We start from the raw sequence: 20,333 nt of genomic DNA on the forward strand, positions 1-20,333 counted from the left end.
CCCAAGGAGGAGGTCGGATCTGGAGGCAAGAGACGGCACAGCAGAGCTGCGGGGAGAGAGTGGACCTAGACCGAGGGTCGGAGGTCTTACATTGTAACCAGACAACCCCTTGCCCAGCGTTATTAACTTTAAACTTAATTTCCGTGGAGCCCGATACTATGGTTTACAAAAGTACTGTGACTAGGGGTACTATGATAGGGCTGCCATGTGCGTCAGTGAGTGCATGGTCTGTGGAGATGTATTAACATGTGTGTGAGTGAGCCTGTTTCGTATGTACTTGTGTCACAGGACATACCTTTTGCCATACGTGGCAAACGTTACATGTACATTACAAACATACAATATATATTTTTTTCTTAATGGGAGAAATTCAAAGTGCAGAAAATGTTCTGCAGAAATGTTCATATTAATCAAGCTTTTTCTGCGCTTGATGGAACATTTTCTGCACTTTAAATTTCTCTCATTTAAAAAAATGGCTGTATTTTTCAGTTATGAATATAGCAGTGTGCCTACCAGCCACTGGGAGCAAGACACCAGCTGGGTGTAAATGCAGCACTTTGAATTGGGAGAAAATTCAACTGAAGAGTTATCTTTATGTTTCTATGCATTACATAAAACTCATCATTTTAATTTTGTCCCTTGTGAAAGTGTCTTTACAAACAGCAGGTATATTACTCCCCGTAGCTTTTAGACATGGTGCCATATTTATAACAGGAAAATACAGTAATTTGTTAAATGTGAGGAATATAATTGAAGATACATGCTTCATTAAAAATTAGGACTTAATTGGATTAATTTAAAGTAGAGAAAAACATTAAAACAATGTTTCATAGAAATTTCTTTTTTCTTCACTTTAAGTATCTTCCAGTTAAAAGAAAATGATGGTATTTTTCAGTTACAAATATGGCACTGTGTCTACTAGCCACTGGGAGCAAGACACCTGCTGTTTGTAAATGGGACACTTTGAAAAATGAGAAAATTAAAATGAAAAGTTAACTTAATCAATTCAATTTCTTTATTCGATCTTTTGAAGACAGATCATAAAAGGTACACATAGTGACAAACAGTTAACTTAATCATTAGGTTAACTTTTCATTTCAATTTTCTCTCATTTAAAAGCATTCAGAAATATCATTTTGTTCAACTTTTGTTTAAGAGTTAAATAGCTTAGTGCTTCAGTTCTAAACCATTGTGACTAACATGGGCCATAAATATGACGAGCACTTCTCATTATCAGGCTCTGCTATCTGCATTCTGATAATAATGTAAAATAAACATAGCCTCTCCTTAACTTTAGAAGGAAAACTCAACACTTATTAATTGCAGATCATAGTTAAATATTAACTCAAGGCTGTGAGCTACTCTGATGTTTCTGGGAGCTACTTGTAGCTCGAGATCGACTGGTTGAAGTTACCTCTAGGCACTATATACAGTGGGCAGAGACATTCCCACACATTCAATTAAATACATTTGGCATATATAATTTTACTGTGTTATAGTAAGCAGTGCATGAATAAGCAGCCATATGTTTCAAAACATAAACATTTAATTTAAAAATAATTATAAATAGTATTTTCTGTAAAAACAAGCAAGTGTGTGTGTGTGTGTGTGTTTGTGGGTATATGTATGCTTCTCAAACATTCTACAATCCTATATCACTAAATAGAAGTACATAACTAGCATATTCTGTTTTTGTAAATCAGTGTTGGTTTCAATAAGCAACCTCTCCAATTTCGTATTGATATCAATAATTTTCTGTACAGGCTCCAGCTGAGCCCTGAATTATAGCCATAAAAGTTTCTTCAATAAAGCATGATAACTCAAAAACATTTTTGCCGTTCAAGCACTGCTAAAAAAGTACAAATTTCTCAAGGAACTTATGATGCATTCAGTTCTCAAAACTAGGCTGTTTGAGTTTACACCTAAGCATTTTAAATTCTAAGAATAATAAAAGCTTGAAAGCAAGTACTTTTCAAGAAGTAAACAACCTCATTTTCCTTTCCTTTCATATCCCTTTCAGGGGCAATAGGATTTCTGATCTGTGCTCGGCGTGTCATCAGCTAATAAACCCTTATTGTTAATCACTCAATCGCAACACAATGTTCTGCAGCACAGTTCTGCCTTTACAACCACATCAGTTGACTTGCTTTAGAAAGATTTTTGTAAAGAACAGGGCACTAGTTAAATGTGTCAGTCTGCTTTTTCAGTAAACCAGCTCTTCCTCTACGGAGAGGAAGTTGCACTCTCTGAAATAGGAAATATAGAACACCCCTTGTGTTTTTTTCCCCATGCAGTTGCTGATCAGAACAACCTTTCTCCACATCTGTCTCCTCATTACGTTCTTTCAACTGTTTAATTTATGTCATTTGGAATGTTCAAATTCTTCCTGCACCATTGCTGCCAAGTCAGACCTACACTACTTGCTATCCATCTCATAGAAAACAAGCATTTGCTTGCAATGTAATAGGTCTCACATTATTGAAAGTTTGAGCTATTGCAATTGCAAATAATAATGCAATGGCAATAGCTTAAACTTTCATTAATGTGAGACCTCTTTGCACTGCACATGCTTGCTTTATTTGGGTTTCCTACTCGTATTTGTAATTCTTAATTGCAGAACAATTGTTTCGTACATTGTTTGCGTTTGCATGTGACAAAGTGTAAATTATCTTTGTGATTAAGTATAAAGGTCCTCATGCACTCAAAATGCAACATTTTTAAAAGACAGCACAAGGTTTTTAAAAGGTCTGTCTAACAAACTCACATTTCATGCGGCAAATCTGAATTTTTTAGCTACACTTCCAAGTTTGGCATCCAATAATACTGAGAAAGATGAATGTCTGTCCTGCAAATTTTTGGGGGGAATTTCTGACCTGGCAATTACTTTGTAGAAAATTACATTCAACATGGTGTAACATTAAAAAAAAAAAAATTTGCTTCCTATTATAGCTAATCGGCAGCTATCGTCATTTGAAGACTTTGTTGATGTTGGAGTGGAAATCCCACCGTAATCTCGCATCAGAAAATTTAGGAGATGTGGCACCATCCCCTTGAATTACCATTACCCTTGTTTCCGCTCAAGGTCAAAAGATCTTGGCCACCATTTATGACCAGAGAGCTCCAACATAACATGAGCAATTCATCAAATGCAAATAAACATTTGAGCCAAAAATGAGAGTTGTGAGTAGTTTTAAAGAGATTTATTTTCCAATCAAAATTTAAGACTTTCTGACTCTTCATTCATTAGTCAGGTATCAATCAGGTTACAGAATTGATAATAGAAAAATTAAGTTAGCACAAAGCATCATAAATTGCATTACAAAGCATTCCATAGAGGCAGAAAGAATTCCTATTCTTGGACAATGTGACGCAAATGATGGCAGTCAGAACTCATGAGGAGTTCAAGAATAGAAGCAAGAGTGAGCTTAGCATGATGCTAAATCAATCATTAATAATTTCAGAATCTCCCATGAATAGAAATAATGCATACGGCAAATGAGCCTTGGCAAAGCCAGTTAGTCAAAGCATAAATTTGGGGATTTTAATAAAAGTCAGAAAGGAACTAAACCTACATCTAATCTGCCTACATCTACCTCTGTTCTGCTCTCCATTAAAGTCTGCCCTCTCCTTCCCTGTGTCTGCAAATCACATCTGCTCTCCTCCCTTCATTTCTACATTGGAATCTGAAACGCCTCCCGTCTCGAAATCTGTCTGCCTGACTCTCTCGAAGGACTCTGAAATTGTTCCTGCAAGTGTTCTGAAACTCCTAAGTAGGAACGCGTTTATCAAAGAATAATGTTACAAAGCATGTAACGTGACTTCGTCTTCCTCCAACTGAAATCCAGTATTCTCCAAAAGGACACCTCCGTACCCGAGGCAGGCTGCATACGTCATCTCTCAGACAGGTGAAGATCATTCCCACTGCATATTCTGCATCTTATTTAATATAACTTCATCTCCTCACCTTCCTTTAAAGAAAGACATTATATTTCTAACTAAACACATAACAATAGCTGCAAAAGAACATTTTAATTAAGCAAGAATCATTAAACATAACATGATAGTGCACTTTTAAAATATGCATGTTTTCTATTCTCAATAAAGCAAAGAATTAAATGAGGCTTTGTTTAAACATTTCCAACAACTACACAGATAAAGCTCCGAGGTCACAGCTGTAAATTATGCCACTGTACTTCACAACGAGAGAAACATTCCTTTGCTTTTCTTGAAGGCCAGCATAATCTCACAGAGCAAAAGAGCTAAATCACGAGCTAGTCCTGTTTTCTAAATTATAAAATGTTGTGCTAATTTTAATACAGGTTATATTCTACTAATGCACACTTAACATTTTTACAAGTTAAAATCATATTTCCATAGTGAAGACAGAATCTAAACTAAACACATTTAAGTCAAGCTATAAATTACTTATGCAATGTTTTACATGAATTGCTAAATGGAAAGCTTCTGACTAAAGCATTTGAATTTCAAAGCCTCATGTTTTCACTTTGCAGCACAACATGGCTGTGTGTCTAAATTTGAGCATATAACAATTTTACATGTACTTCTAAGGCAACACAAGTTTTGTCTGCAATCAGCTCTTATATAGCCATGCTCAAACGTTCAGTGCAGAGTTCTGTAAGTAGCTTCTTAGGACGGTTAGTTTCAGCAGTTCGAATTTCTAAATAGAGAATCCATAAACCTACTCCGTGTTCTTCTAAAATGTTATCCCTCACTCTTCTTGTAGCTTTTTCACGGACCTAGGTTAGACTTCTTTAAAATAATTAGCTAAAATAATAAAGTCTAACAGAACAGTTCTTTCTTTTTTTCTTTTTTCATTGATCAATGATTGTTTTCTTTTCTGCTTTTGATAGTTCTCAGTCATTGGTTCAGTTTTTCTCAGTTCTTTTTGTCTCAAGCTTGAAATCAGGGTGGCTTATACAGTTCAAATCCTGCATCTCACAGTTCATCCATTATGATGTTCAGTGCTTTGTCCATGCAATATGACCTATCAGGTGCTGAATAACTCCAACAGAGCACAATTGATCTTTTGGACTTTCTCAATCCAAGCCTTCCACCTTCGCCTTCACTTTGTTTTGATTCTGACATTTCAGCTATGAGTGCAAATGTGTTTTTTCAGGGGACAACTGCAGGCTTTTCATATACCCCTTTAGCCAGCTTTCTTCTACCCTCACTCGCGGGCCCACAGCACTAGTTCTTTCATCGGAGGCTGGACCTGGCTCATTCACCACTTCAATACCAGTTTCATCCGAGCCAGTTTCCACTTCTTGCTTTTCTAGTCGCACCTTTGTTTGCTTTAGTGCTGCTTCAGGCTCAGTGTGTTCCCCTACAGCTTGACTGACCATCTCCCGTGGCCTTTCGACCACTGTTGGCATCTCTTGTGGAAGAGGAGCTGTTTCATCAAGGGGACAAGGAGCCCTAAGAGCATGGAAGACATGCACCCAGTTCGGAAGGCCACCACACTTTACAGCAATCGTTGTGACCAGGATAACTTGGAACAGGCCTTTCCATCTTGGTTTCAACCAAGTCTTACGAATGTCGTTCTCGATCATAACATCATCTCTCAGATCGAGGTTGTTGCACCTTTCACTATGCAGATCTTGTGTAGCAGCTGCAATTTGGTGAGAAACTGTATGTGCCACATCAGCCAATCCTTCACAGCGATGGCTTATCTTCTCATCTGCGATTGTCACAAGTGCTTTTACAGGTACATTATCAAGCCACTTCAGTGATGTTGAGACAGTCTTTTGCAAAATGAGACACTATGGTGGCTTTGTTTTGCTCGATTATGCTTGAAACTTCAGGTCAATAGCTACATTGCAATCCTTGTTCAGTCTGTAGTTCTGCACACATCATTTTCGGGACCTCATTGAGAGTGAGTCTTTTGATCTGATTTCAGAGAAACTGGCAATCTATATCTGGAGATCGATTTTTGCAATAACACATATGCTACCATGTGGTTGTCATTTCTTCTGGTTGTGTTGGAATTCTATTGAAGGGACCTTCTGATCTCCCTATGTGACTCAATGTAGCGTTTGTTCTTTTCCCTACATTCATTTGTTGACGTGTCACATCTCGATGACACTCTTCTTCTGCGAGCTTCCTAAATTTTTGGTGGTATCTATTCTTTCTAAAGAGACGCTTCATTGAATCCATCTCTAATTGTGTGTCCACACATGTATCGTGTCATTGGAAATGGCAAACTGTCTGGCAACACTGGTCTCCCATCAGCTGACATTTGAATGTCATTTGCGTTTTTCATAAAATCTGTTCTGACCCACCCTTGTTGTTCTGACTCTGAAACATTTTATTGTATCCCTTTAAACTCTTTACAAGTGTACTCTATTGACATAAACATTGGACAGACAGTGTCCTTTTCAGATTCACATGTGAAATTTCTCTTAAATGTGTAAGCTAGCAGGACACAATATTGGGCAACCGAATTACAATCTATCTTTCCCATGACAATAGTGACTCCTATTTGAGCAGTTAGACCACATGCTATGGTAAGGGCATTCAATTTTGTATCTTGGGCTGAGGTAACTTCTTGAAGCCATGAAGCTTCGGCAACATAATTCATGGTACACACTGCATATGCTTCTCCTAATGTACCTTTGTTACCTCTTAAACGTTGGCCATCTACAAAATGGACATGATCGGGCTCAATCAGGGATTCATCATTAGTGCCTAACCTTGGCTTCGTGCATTGATCCATAATACCTAGACATTCAGATTCAGCTTCATCAAAAACATTTTCCTTTACTGACAGTAGACTTTTTTTTAAATCTAGACATGCTTTAATCACAATATTCTTCAGTAGCAACTCCACAAAATAAGAGGCCATTTCAGTTACTGGGCATTCCATCATTATATTGTCACTCTTTTTGTGGCTGACATCAACCACAGCTACTAATTTAAGGCAGCTGGGCATTTCTGTGGCGTTTGGGTCAAGGGTTGTTGGGAAACACGTCACAGACTTTTGAACGTCTTCATGTTTTTGAACAGGCACTGAGAGAGCGCAGCCCTCCCTCACACTGCAAATTGGTGTGTATTCTTTTAAATAAACTAGCATCCCTAGTGCCGGGGCATGACACACTTTCTCTTTCGACTCGAGGTATGCTTTTGTGCAATCGTTCCATGGAAGCGGATCAGACACATCCTTGTGTGTCAGGCTCAGTAAAGGTTTAGCCACTAGGAAATCCCAAAAGCAATCTGACTTTTCTCTGAGTTCGAGGTGGATTCATCTGGTGAATTGCGTCCACTCTCTCTGGTGGCACCTTTCTAGCTCCTTTTTGAATTATATGTCCTAGATATTGATCGCCTTTTTGTTAGTACTCCTAACTATCCTCACGTGATGGCACTATGATATAAACCTACCAAAAATCAATAAGAGTAAGCCATTCTTCAGTACATGCAAATTGAAAAGGTATTTTGGCTGGATTCGGTACCATAGGACAGCACAGAACAATTATGCTGCTAGTCTCCTGCACTATTCTGTACTTCTCATTGAGTTTCTTTAGACCTGCGATCAGAGAGTTACATGAACTTCCAATCAATTCCTCCAAAAGTTCCTCACTCAGTTTATATTCAATTACGGGTGAAATTCCTGCAACTGTCTCTTGTGTCGAATTGTATGAAAGGGTTGCTAATTACATGGCATCTGATTTTAATTTGTCTAAGACTGGTTCTGCACTTTTTATTAATTCAACATATTTCTCTGTGAACTCCCATACTGCTGGATTCACTATTTCTTCCAAATCAGAGAGTAATTTTTCAATTGTTGTTTCTGAAACCAATCCTACAGCTGTCTCTTGTTGGGCCATTTTAAACTGTAAATTCTCATCAGGAATCTGATATTCAATATCATCCGGTGTACAGTATATTATGCAGTTTAACTCGAACCACAAATGTTTTCCTAGCAGGCCTACATTGCTTGAGTCACAAAGAACAAATGAGTAACTTTCTTCAAGTGAACCTAATTTTGCTACAACCTGCTCTAAAACTGAGTTTACAATCTGTCTGTTTAGAACTCCTACAACTTGGATCTTTTCCCCTAAGTAAGGTAGGTCTGGAACTCCCACTGTTCTCTTAGTGGATCTGGTAATATCAGGAAGGTTGTGGCTAAAACTGTCACTTTCAAATACAACAGCCTTTTGAAATGTGTTCTGATTTTTGTCCTGAAAAGAATTTAAATTTGCTATGGACAACTGATTTAAGTTAATTTTAGGGTTTCCCTTTTTTTGTGGGACCATCTGGGCTTGGGGAACTTGTATCCTTGGTACCTGTTTCTGAATTGACATTTGCTTTTGCTGAACTGGCGGATTCAGCATCTGCATTTCTTCCTGTATTTGCACATTTCCATTTACTGCAGCAGTTTTAAGTCTACCCTTCCTCTTCCAATGTTCAAATCTGTTACAAAGATGGCAAAAGGTCACTTTCTTCAGCATTGCGACACCCATATCCGAATTTGGACCAACCAAAACTCCTCCATCTCTGTCCTGTAAAACACCAAATCCTACTTAAGCACCTTGTACTCCTGCTTGTGGAACCACACCTTGTATCTCACCTTCGTACTTCACAGTCCCATCTATCAACTCTCTTTGCCAACCAACCACTCTTTGCAGAATGTGAACACTGATCTGACCCAAAATCGTTAATCTAATAACAATTTGAGACACAAAGAATCTCAGGTCACTGACATCAGTACGCTCTAACCTACTGTGCTGTTGAAAGTCCTAAAGCACTCTTTCACAAAATTCATGAACCAGTTCTTTTAGTTCTTGTGAGGTTCTTTTGATCTTTACCCAATTAGGATCTTTTGGTGGCACTCAGCCCTTCAGAAAAGTAATCCCTGCTTCATTTTTCTCCATAACGACAGAAGGTGGTGCATTAGTGCAAGACTCTCTCATTGTCTCCTCACTTGGCCCTTGCACAACAACTTTACATTCAGACCACAATTCAATTGGCTTTGCAGTGTCACAGAACATTTGGAAATTAATCCACACAGATTTGAGATTTGAACAAATCCAACAAGTTGTGCGTACTACAGTACAGGCTTGTCTCGCAATCAATTTTGGAAATTTGTTCACAAATGCTGCAAGTTCACCTTCGTCACATGGTACATGAACATGCACTTCTCCCACTATTTCTTTCAATGGACAAGCTGAATCTTCTCCCTCATCATGTTCATTATTTTCCTCAACTAGGTGGTTTCTGTTTCCTTACCCACTTGTCTCCTAATTTCTTAAAATCCTTCCATTTACAAATGTATTTCACTGATTCTGTAATGTGTAATCACAATTGTGAAGAACGCATTGTATCAATTGCTTCATCATCAACCTGTACCCTGAAACTTTTCTGAAATGGAACACTTTCTGAAACATCAATTTCATATTTTCAGGCCAAATCAGTCAGTCTGTCACATGTAGTTACTGGGCATTTGTTCCATCAAACTCCCTGTACTTTTAATCCCGGCTGCTTCCTCAAACCATGGTCGAAAAATCCCATCTTCAATTAAATTTGTTTCTCCCTTGGCTATTGGTGTTGTAAAGACAATTTCCCCTTTATCTTTCAATGTTTGTACCACCTGGAGCAGTTTCTGTTCTTTAATCTGTGAATTCTGAGATATCAAGGTAAACCCTGATGTAATTACTCCTTCTACAGTCCTTTGAGCTTCTTTAGTTGGGACTATATTGGTTTGTCTATGCATTGTTTGTGCAGCTACAGTTTGTAGTATTTGTACCGAATCAGTCACAATTGGAGTAGTAACACCTGGGGGTACCACTGTTGGCATTGAATCAACTGGTGGTGGGGCAATCTGAAATGTCTGTAAAGTTCTCTCAATCTGTATTTCTCTTGGGTAACCAGAAGCAGTAGCCACTGTAGTACTTGCTGGTACACTATTATCAGAATTTGTAGTGGGGACCACATAAGGTGGTGAACACTCAGTTAACAATGCATCCAATCTTTCATCCCCTAAATCACTATCGGTTTGAGTCTTTTTGTCATCTATAATTTCCTTCTCCTGTATCTGATCCTTTCTCCTTTCATCCTCTCTTTCCTTGTCTCTTGCTGTCTTTTCTCGGAAGCTTAAGGCTTCACATTGTGCAGCTCTAGATGGTGACTTTATTTCAGATATAATTTCTCTTAATCTGTCAATAATTTGCAGTTCAAAACTACCATATTTTGGAAACCTCAAAGGACCCTCCTTCTCAGTAACCTTGCACCACTGGCAAATCCACAAACACAAAAATAGTCCTAAATTTGTTAACCTAAAATGTGCAGGTGTTCCATCAGGTGGTGCCTCGTCACCGACCCAAATCAAATTTGTCGATTTACCTCTCAGAAGTTTCTTAAAAAACCTTTAAACAATTTCATTTCTGCAATAATCCAATTCAATGTTTTGATTCAATTCCGTAAACTTCGAAGTTTTCCCTCCAATCCTGTAACAGTTTAAATTCTGGAAGACTTTCAACCAATCTCAATATGGTAATCACACAACGGAACTATCACAATGCGGCACACTCTGATGTCACTTTTTCTCCTGACAGTAGAGTTCACCCTCCTTCACACTCTCTCTTTATAAATTCACGTACTTCACTCATAGAATCTAGTTACTGTCCACCATACTACCGGTCAGTTACATATCTGACTGTCTGTCCACGAAAAGGCCGGACAGCCTTGAGTAATTGTCTGCCTTTCCACAAGTAACTGTCCATTAAACGACCGGACAGTCACATAGATAAGATCAATAGGATCCAGTCTCTCAAGATCATTCACACACCGTGACCCACGACCTGCGCTGGCCACTCAAATCGTTGTGGTCTGTCCTTGTGCACCAATCTTCCCACACAACTCTAACAAGCTCTCTCACAGACGTTCCCTATCTCAAACAGGTCGTCAATAGCGCTTCACGACTCCCCACAATCACTAGTCAGACAATTAAAACAACTCGGTGTCTTCTACACCTCAAATCTATCCCGGGATTTTAGGCTACTCGTCGAGCCCGACATCAACTCAAAATCATATCTCATGGACCACGCGCGTTCAGCCCGAAACCTCATTCACTCCACTCTCATCCTAACTCCGCAAGACATCACACAATCAAATCATCACCCCAATCTAACACATTCCATGCAATTACCGCAACCAGAATTACCGAATACCACAATCTATTCCAATGCAGTTACCGCAAATGCAATTACCGCATACCATGATCTAATCCAATGCAATTTCCACAAATGCAATTACCGCAAGCATAAATTACAGCAACAAACATTTACTGCAATCCAGAAATTACTGCAGCGCATTGCTCCCTATTAATACTCACACCTTCTTCAGCGCCCGCCTCATCGCCTCCTAGCCTCCTAATACCGCTTTGCCAGTCTTCAAGTTATGGGCATTGGAATCAGGAATCAGGACTTTTTGGCGCTCGGGCCTTATTCTAATTTGGGCAATTTTTGTAGCTCTTTCAGGGCGTTAACCTAAACTCTGCTCCTGTTGGTCAAAGTGTATAACCTTACCTGTGAGTGGAAATCCCACGGTAATCTCTCATTGGAAAATTTAGGAAATGTGGCACCATCACCTTGGAATACCACTACCCTTGTTTCCGCTCAAGGTCGAAAGATCTTGGCCACTTTTTATGAACAGGGAGCTCCTACATGAGCAATTAATCAAATGCAAATAAACATTTTAGCCAATAATGAGAGTTGTGAGTAGTTTTAAAGGGATGCATTTTCCCATCAAAAGTTAAGTTTTCTGGCTCTTTATTCATTAATCAGGTATGAATCAGGTTACAGAATTGATAATAGAAAAATTAAGTTAGCACAAAGCATCATAAATTGCATTCCATAAAGGAATAAATAAATAATTCCTACTCTAGGACAATGAGACACAAATGATGTCAGTCAGAACTCATGAAGAGTTCAAGAATCGAAGCAAGAGTGAGCTTAGCATGAAGCTAAATCAATCATTAATAATTGCAGAATCTCCCATGAAGAGAAATAATGCATAAAGCAAATACGCCTTGCCAAAGCCAATTTGTCAAAGCATAAATCTTGGGGATTTTAATAAAAGTCAGAATGGAACTAAACCTACATCTAATCTACCTACGTCTGCCTCTGTTCTGCTCACCATCAAGGTCTGCCCTTTCCTTCCCTGCATCCGCAAATCGCATCTGCTCTCCTCCCTTCATTTCTGCTTCAGAGTCTGAAACTCCTCTGCAGCCTCCCGTCTCTAAATCTGTCTGCCTGACTCTCTCAAAGGGCTCTGAAAGGGTTCCTGCAAGTGTCCTGAAACTCCTATCTAGGAACACGTTTATCAAAGAATAATGTTACATAGCATGTAGCGCGACTTCGTCTTCCTCCAACTGGAATCCAGCATTATCCAAAAGGACACCTCCGCCCCTTAGGCAGGCTGCATGCGTCATCTCTCAGACAGGCGAAGATCCTTCCCACTGCGTATTCTGCATCTTATTTAACACAACTCATCTCCTAACCTTCCTTTACAGAAAAACATTTTATTTCTAACTAAACACATAACATGAGCTGCAAAAGTACCTTTTAATTAAGCAGGAAACATTAAACATAACATGATAATGCATTTTTAAAATACGTGTTCTATTCTCACTAAAGCAAAAAATCAAATGAGGCTTTGTTTAAACATTTCCAACAACTACAGAGATAAAGCTCCGAAGTCGCAGCTGTAAATTATGCCACTGTTCTTCACACCGAGAGAAAAATTCCTTTGCTTATCTTGAAGGCCAACAGAATCTCACAGAGCAAGAGCTAAATCAGGACTTGGTTCTGTTATCTACATTATGAAATGTTGTGCTAATTCTAATACAGGTTATATTCTACTAATGCACATTTAACATTTTTACAAGTTAACATCTCATTTCCATAGTGAAGACAGAATCTAAACTAAACCCATTTAAGTCAAGCTATGAATTACCTGTGCAATGTTTTACATGAAATGCTAAATGGAAAGCTTCTGACTAAAGCATATGAATTTCAAAGCCTCATGTTTTCACTTTGCAGCACAAAATGCCAGCATGTCACTTTTTAAATGCAGTTTCATTTCTGAAGCCCAGGCTGGTTTTCCACTAGTGATGCTAAATTTGAAAGCACATGTTAAGGCTCCTTCACTGAGAAATGCTATTACTCACTCTTTCAGACTCTAATTGAATTGAGAATCAGAACAATAAAACAAGTGGCATCATCTTCAGCCCTAGACGCCAGAATCTTTCTCAAGTGGTCTGAATGTTTTAACTTCTGGAATTGATCACTAGTTCTGGGTCTTTGTTATGTTACCTTGTTTGCAGGTAGCTGGGTTGGATTGGATGCTTGCCTGTGTTAAATAGCAAGACAGAGGAATTGTTTTAATTGGCTTGTTTGTTTTAAACTCCATATTTCCACAATTTGCGATGTAAAATGTTGAATGATTATTGCGAAAATCAGCATAAAAGGATTCGGAAACAAACTGCTGTCTCATTATTCCCAACTTGGTGTGGTGTACATTTTTGCCTGATTTTCCCTTCTCATTAATGCTTAATTTATGCAGGTGCTGATCACTGGCAATCATTTTTGGCAACCAGGACCGATTTTTTCATCAGTAGACTTTGACCACAGTGCAAGAGAAAGAAAGACAGATAAGGGAAAAAAGTAGACGAGAAAGACAGAAAATCTTTTACCAAATAAGAAGTCTGAAAGAGTGAGATAAAATGAAAGCAAATGTGTGGTGGTAGAAGAAAGAGGCATGAGGTGGAATGAAGACTGGCTAGTATTGGTAAACATTAAGCTCAGCATTAGGCAGCAATGGTGGGCTCCTCAGAAAAACTTTAGCATCATTCACTAATAATTTTTTTTTAGTTAAGCATGGTGTCTCATTGCTCACCCATGAACCTTTTGGGCTTGCATTTTAGTTTTTCTACTGCATCGACTATTAATGGGTGCAAATTCTGAACTATCATATCGCTATCTAGCATTGCCCCTTCCAGAAGTGAGCAAAAGGGATATAATGCCACTGATATATTGATTCTAATGATTGGCTATACATATAGCTCATTCCACATGATCTAAAGAAAATAATACAAAGAACGCTATTTTCAAGCAACAGAAATTCTTAGTGCGCACTAAATAATAGATGCCCACATGTGAGTGCACTTACAAATTCTCTGTGGTTGTTACTTCTAAGTGAGCATAGATGATTTTACCTGTGTATGGAGTCTGCCGTTGTACTGAAAATCAGCAGGGATTCCGACCCTTAATGATGCTGTATGTTTGTAGTGGGCCTTTCCCAATTCCATTCAAACCCCAGAACAGGTGTTTGTTTGGTGGGGTGAAAGACGAGCTATTACCTGAAGCAGGGCTCCCCAGCATGGGTGGCATTGTGGTAGAAAACATCCAGCTCCCAGGGCAAAACGCAAGCGCACCATGTGGGAAGCATCACGGGCCACCATAGCAATTTAAAACAAAAATTAAAGCAGGCGCCGTGCTTAAAGTTAGCGCGGTGCTAGTACGCAATGCATAAAAGTGATTAAAAAAATACATTAAAGTGGGTGCCGTGCTTAAAGTAAGTGCGTCGCTAGTAGGCAATGTTACAAGTGGTCAAAAAATACATGAACGTGGGCGCCGAGCTTAAAGTAAGCGCAGCACCCGTACGTATAAAAGTGAATTAAAAAAACATTAAAGCACAAAATTAAAACATGAAAGCACAAAATTGAAGAAATAGTTCCTAACTTAAACACATAAAGACTTACAGCGTAAGTGAACTGTTGTTGGACGGTGATCCTTTCCAGAAAACAGAGTTGATGTATCGGGAGTGAACCAATTGCAAGCAGCAGGCGGGATAGCAATCTGTGTACTGATTACAGCAGGTCTAAAGGTTCAAAACTGTACTTGTACTGTTGTAGACATATCATGGATTCTGGGAATGTAGATACCTAAGCAAACAATTAAGTGCAGTTGTGGATTCTTATATTTTTCTGGGTAATGGCCGGAAACCAGAATTACGTGGTGCTTCTGTTTTAACACATAGGAAAATAGGCATGAATACTCAAACAAATAAAAGTGTAAGTTCAGCTAGCAAAGCATTGGCTTTATCTGGGGCAGTTGGGCTGCTACACTACCAAGCCACTGTAAATTCAAGGGAACAACTGTTGGAGGGGAGCAAGATTTTGCTGGCAGAAGCAACTGTCCTGTCCTCACACAAACATTGAAGACAACATTTATACCCCTTAACCCTGTTTGCCAAGACCAAGATTCTCTTACCCCATTGAGCCATGCTTCCAAGATTCCACTTTTCTCAGTGTGGATTGCTTGATGGATCAGCTGATGTACATGCTCTGTGTCGATCTCTTAAGTTGATCCGATGGCAGCAGCAGGGCTAAAAGAGAAACATGGTAGGAAAATAAGTGGTCACATGTGGAGTCTACCCCAGTCATCCTGAGCAGATGTGGACGGGCTTCCATGCAATGCATTGCGGTGACACCATGAGGGAGCTGTGCTGTGAAGGTTTATAAGGTGAACTCCTAGCAAAATCTCTCCAATGTGCTCTGCCCTAGTAAATGATGAGGAGCAGACATAACATACAGTGAAAGGAAGGGGGATCCTGGTTATAGGTGTGCTCCTGTCTGAGATCCCTGTGACACTTGTTCTGGTTCTCACTGAGACCTAAAAGCCTTTTCATTGATGCCTCCAAGAACATAAAGAGCTCTTTAATTCTGATGCCTTCCCATAATCAGAGAGAAAAGTAAGAACAAGAGACCGCTGAAAACAGTGCCAAGACCATACTGCTAGAAATTTTGTGAGAGATCCTAACAATGCAGAGGATAGAATGGAAGGTCACTTCTAAAGAACATATGAAACTGAGAGTAGCAAAATCTCAATGGGCTGCAGAAAACAGACAAGCGGGTCACAGCAGCAGAATCTACATTTATGGTGCACGAGGAAGCAATGTAGCAACAGATAAAATAAAGATATTGTGGTATTTCCACCACTCTGTGGCTGAAATCCAAGATGGAAATGTTTGGTTATATGACACTAGCGGCTAATGTCCAGGCACTGGACGCAGGAGATGAGGAAAAAATGTTATAGTTCTTCTCTTCAAAGGTTGTCAAACAAGATCCTTCTTAGTTGGGGGATTCTTGAAGGTCACAGGCCTACCCACTAGAGGATGTGAAATGAAAATTTGAGGTTTAGGTAAATTCATAGTGCATTTGGAAAACCTACATCAGAGAGAATTGGTGACTTATGTTGTGGCCCACAAGAAGACCCTCTCATCTTTCCAGACTTGTGTTGAGGTGCTCTGCAAAAGCGTCAGGGATTGCAGCCTTTCCATACAAAACATAGCACTTTGGTTCAAGGCCTTCCTAGGTTAACTATGCTGTGTGTACTTCACAGAACCAGGATTCGCAATTGGAAGAATTCAGAAACTGTCTGAACTCTGGAAGAAAATATCATGGCTGATAAAATGTAAACTGTACAGACATGATAAAGTGGACAAGAATGTGTGAGCTGTCAACTTGTGAGCCTGACCTTGAGGAGGATATACTCCTCATCATGGCTAGGCTATTTGGCGAAATTGGGTCGCTCATCTAAATTGATCTGTTATCTTCTAAGCTGAGTGCCTTAAGGGGAGCACCCAGCCCTCTTCTCCACCCCACTCTCTCTTGCCTATTTGCTCATGTAGCCACCTGAATTTAGAGCTAATGGGTTAAAGGCATGGCTTAGAGGTAGGTATTAGTCAAATTGTTTTTTCAAATGTTTTTTTTGTATTTGTCTGTACTTCCTCTTAACAGGAGTAAGAAGTTGGGTTTAGGAACCTATAACCCATGCTTTAATTGCACCCTAGCTGTATGTTTCAAAACTAGTACAAAGATGTATTTAAAAAACTGCTGTTTTATTTGGCAGTAGTGGTCAGGTAAACTAATACTGACTTAAGAGGTAAAAATTAATTCAGTCTGTAAAATGTTGGTTGTCAATATATCTTGAAAATGTGCTGTCAAATTATTCATTCAGCTCCAAGTAAAAAAAAATTAGAAAATGAGAATGAACCCATCCCCATGACCGACAAGGTTGGAAAAGATCAGCTTACTAAGTTGTTGCAACATAGGCTTGGTAGTAAAGCATTATCCTATGTTTCTTTTAGCTCTCAGTCCAACCCTGGGTAAGATGTTAAGTACATGTTAATTACAAGGTGGATGTCAGTTTGCCCACAAACAAGAATGGGAAAAGGATTGTACATAATGTGAGAGAGAAGGTAGAAAGGATGGAGTGAGCATGGGAGGGGCAGAATAAGATGAATGGTTAAAACGCTTTCTTTGAATTTAGCTAATCGTCTAAAGATCGTAATTGAAGTGTTGCATTGTCCCTAGACAATATGGAGAGTTGATTATTGCAGCTAGAATTATGCTTGATTTTCACCATTATCTGTTCCTACTACCTAGGTCTTCATTATGAGAAGCTTTCGAAATGGGCTGGTATTTCCACCTCGGAGTAACTAATACCGGGGGTACTGTTTACACCGGGGAAAATCCATCCCATTACAACTTGGGCCCGGGGTGTCCACTAAAAAAGGAGAAATTACTGAGAGAATCAGTAACTACGGATAGGATTCCTCTGGTAATTTCTCATTTTGCCTCAGACTTTCACCCAGAGATTTCAGCTGCTATTAGCAACCAAAATCTCCTGCTGAAAGTGAACAGATCCACAGTGTACCTCGGAACTCATTATTCTGATGTAGTATCTTCTTTTACTGGCCATCTCAGAACTAATGGCCACTCATAATGAGGATCTATGTATGCTTTATTGGAGTGAACACAAAAACTATATACAATCCATGTAAATAATTTTTTTATATCTTATACTGTGTCCAGCATATGTAATAATATACATACACTGTCATGTATGTATTAATGGTCCATTCTAGGTGGTACTTTTGGGTTGCAAAACTAAAATGTGCTGTCTGTGATCTGATCATTTCGCTTTTCTTTTCTTATTTGGTTTCGTAAATGCAGATGAATCCAGATCCAAAGATTCTTGCAAACCTCCCCTGGATTGTAGAACCTGTACAGGAAAAACGAGGGATTAGCACCAAGTATGAAACCACCATTTTCTAACACACAGAATTCTTCATCTCCTTGGCGTGCCTTGGTATGCTCAGTGGGACATCTGCAGGCGTCATGACAACCTCAACTGAAAAGACTGCATTTTTAGAGTTACTTCTATCAAAACTGCGTTGTTAATAGCTTATGCTTCCAGTTCTGACTGGGTTGGCAGAACAATGAGATTTAAGTGAAGAATATACATCAGCAAAAACATTTTTGTTAAAAAAAATTGCACAATAAAATGTTCCCTCCTTTTAATTGTCCATAGTGATTTCTTATACTACTACAGTCTAAAATTACTGTATTATTAAATAGTAATAGTACTAGCGTTCTTATTTTTAATTTTATATAACCAATACTTCCTTTATTTGAAATGTATAAACTTTATCTGAGCCACTAAACATTTTTAATTTTGTAAGTTATACCATGAACTGAAAATCTGTTTTCTCATTTACATACATCCACATTCTTTTGCTAAATCTGTGTACACTTTAAAAAATAAAAAAGCCAATAACAGTGAATTGTGGAGAAAGTGGTATTTTCAATGGTATTTTTGTTTGCTAACAATGTTAAATTGTACTGCTAAGAATGCCTACATGGAAAATACAGTAAAGAAAAGAAATGTTTGTATTTACAACCTAACATCCTGGACCCTGGTTTGGATACAATAGACTACCCTTTTTAACTTCTTATGTTGTTTTATTAATATGGACTATTTTTATTCCGGTTAATATTTTCAAATGTGTACAGTTGACATATTTCTATTTGTTTTATGCTTTATGCTTTTCGTTCCATTTTTACATCAGTTAAGGTTTCTGTGGAGTGTTGTTTTGAACTTCAAACTTTAAAATGTACATTTGAGCACACTGAGTTGATATTTGTACAGAATAAGCCTGCTTAATAAATGAAACATAATACAATTATTCAATCATTTGCTACATGAAGCGGTGTAAACTACAATCCCCTTGTAAATCATCATTCATTTGTAATAATAAAGTAATTGCCATGACTCATAATGGGAACTAATCTAGTCAACTTGTGTCCTATTTTGAGTTGACAGTCAAACCAACTCAAAATAAGACAGGCAGACCGAGAGTTTGTCAGAAAGGTTACTCTATCACCGTTATGAGAGGGTAATCTGTCTGCCAAACTCTAAATAAGGTCCCCTACAATTAACGTATACAGCAGTACATTTGTCCGTACTTGCTGTAAGGTAGTGTTGTCTCCTGTATGGACACTTTTTGTTGGCTATTTAGAGTCTATGGGGGTTATATAGAGTTTGGTGTGGCAAGAGAGAACCATGTAACTTGCTTTTTCTTTCTTATTTAGGGCAGGACACCTGCCACTGTTTTTTTTTGCTTGTGACAGTGACATGGGCAAAAACATACACACATGTAGAAAACTTCCTCTGCGTCAAGGCTATTGTCATTTCGTTTTTCAAAAGCATTCCCCTTCTTGTCCCTATCTGAGCACAGTTCTTGACAGTGGTTCGCAGATCGCTAATCTATAAGATTTCTTAACGTAAATATTTGCAACCAATGCTTTTGGAAGTTTGCCTGTGGTTGTCCATGCAGGTACCATTGTGGCTTAAGAATAGATATCCAATTGATTACCAGGTCTTACTTGGAACAAAATTTATATTTGCCACTCTCACCCAACGTTCCTGAAATTTTGCTGTAACTATGCTACAAACTGGTTAATACCCATTGCTGTTCAGCATATCGCTAGAATTAAGTTAAATAACCATAAACTGCCAGGAGGCCAGTAGCAGATGTGATCTTTAAAGAGAGGTAGTTGGTGACCATTGCCCCCTGCACCTCACATACGGTGAAAGGAACCACCACACTAATGTAAAGTTCCAGTTTACACTCACTGTTGATGGAAACTTCACTAATGTTTCCTGTCATGGTTTATTCTATCAAAAATAATCTGTCGTAGTAGGAAGTTAGGCTGAGTCATGTCTTTTTGTGCACATGCCATTACTTTGCATAGTACAACCTTGGACTTATGCTGCACGAGCCACCACAGTCACCTTGCAGTTGCAACTACCAGTAAGTCCCACAGTTTAATGCTTTAGGAACTCTTCCCTATCAACATTTGCAATTGGAAATTTCCCCTGCAAGTTGGATGTTGATGGGGCTCAAAAAGTAGAGAAAACAGCATTCAATTTTAAAAAAGCATCTCCAATGTCATAGACTGTTATTCGGGA

At 38.7% G+C, this 20,333-nt stretch overlaps 1 protein-coding gene across 4 annotated transcripts in view; it reads left to right on the plus strand.

The window, feature by feature from the left end:
* ANKS1B (ankyrin repeat and sterile alpha motif domain containing 1B) overlaps positions 1-19,046 on the plus strand; it is a 511,172-nt gene extending 492,126 nt beyond the window's left edge. For all 4 annotated transcript variants that reach the window (XM_085653883.1, XM_085653885.1, XM_085653884.1 and 1 more), the window contains one exon: positions 18,035-19,046. In XM_085653883.1, coding sequence (XP_085510009.1) covers positions 18,035-18,136 — 102 coding nt within the window. In that variant the 3' untranslated portion in view covers positions 18,137-19,046. The remainder of the gene's footprint in view (positions 1-18,034) is intronic.
* The last annotated feature ends 1,287 nt before the right edge of the window (positions 19,047-20,333 follow it).

The sequence above is a fragment of the Triturus cristatus genome, chromosome 4_1 (genome assembly GCF_964204655.1).
Source record: "Triturus cristatus chromosome 4_1, aTriCri1.1, whole genome shotgun sequence".
Lineage (NCBI taxonomy): Eukaryota > Metazoa > Chordata > Amphibia > Caudata > Salamandridae > Triturus > Triturus cristatus.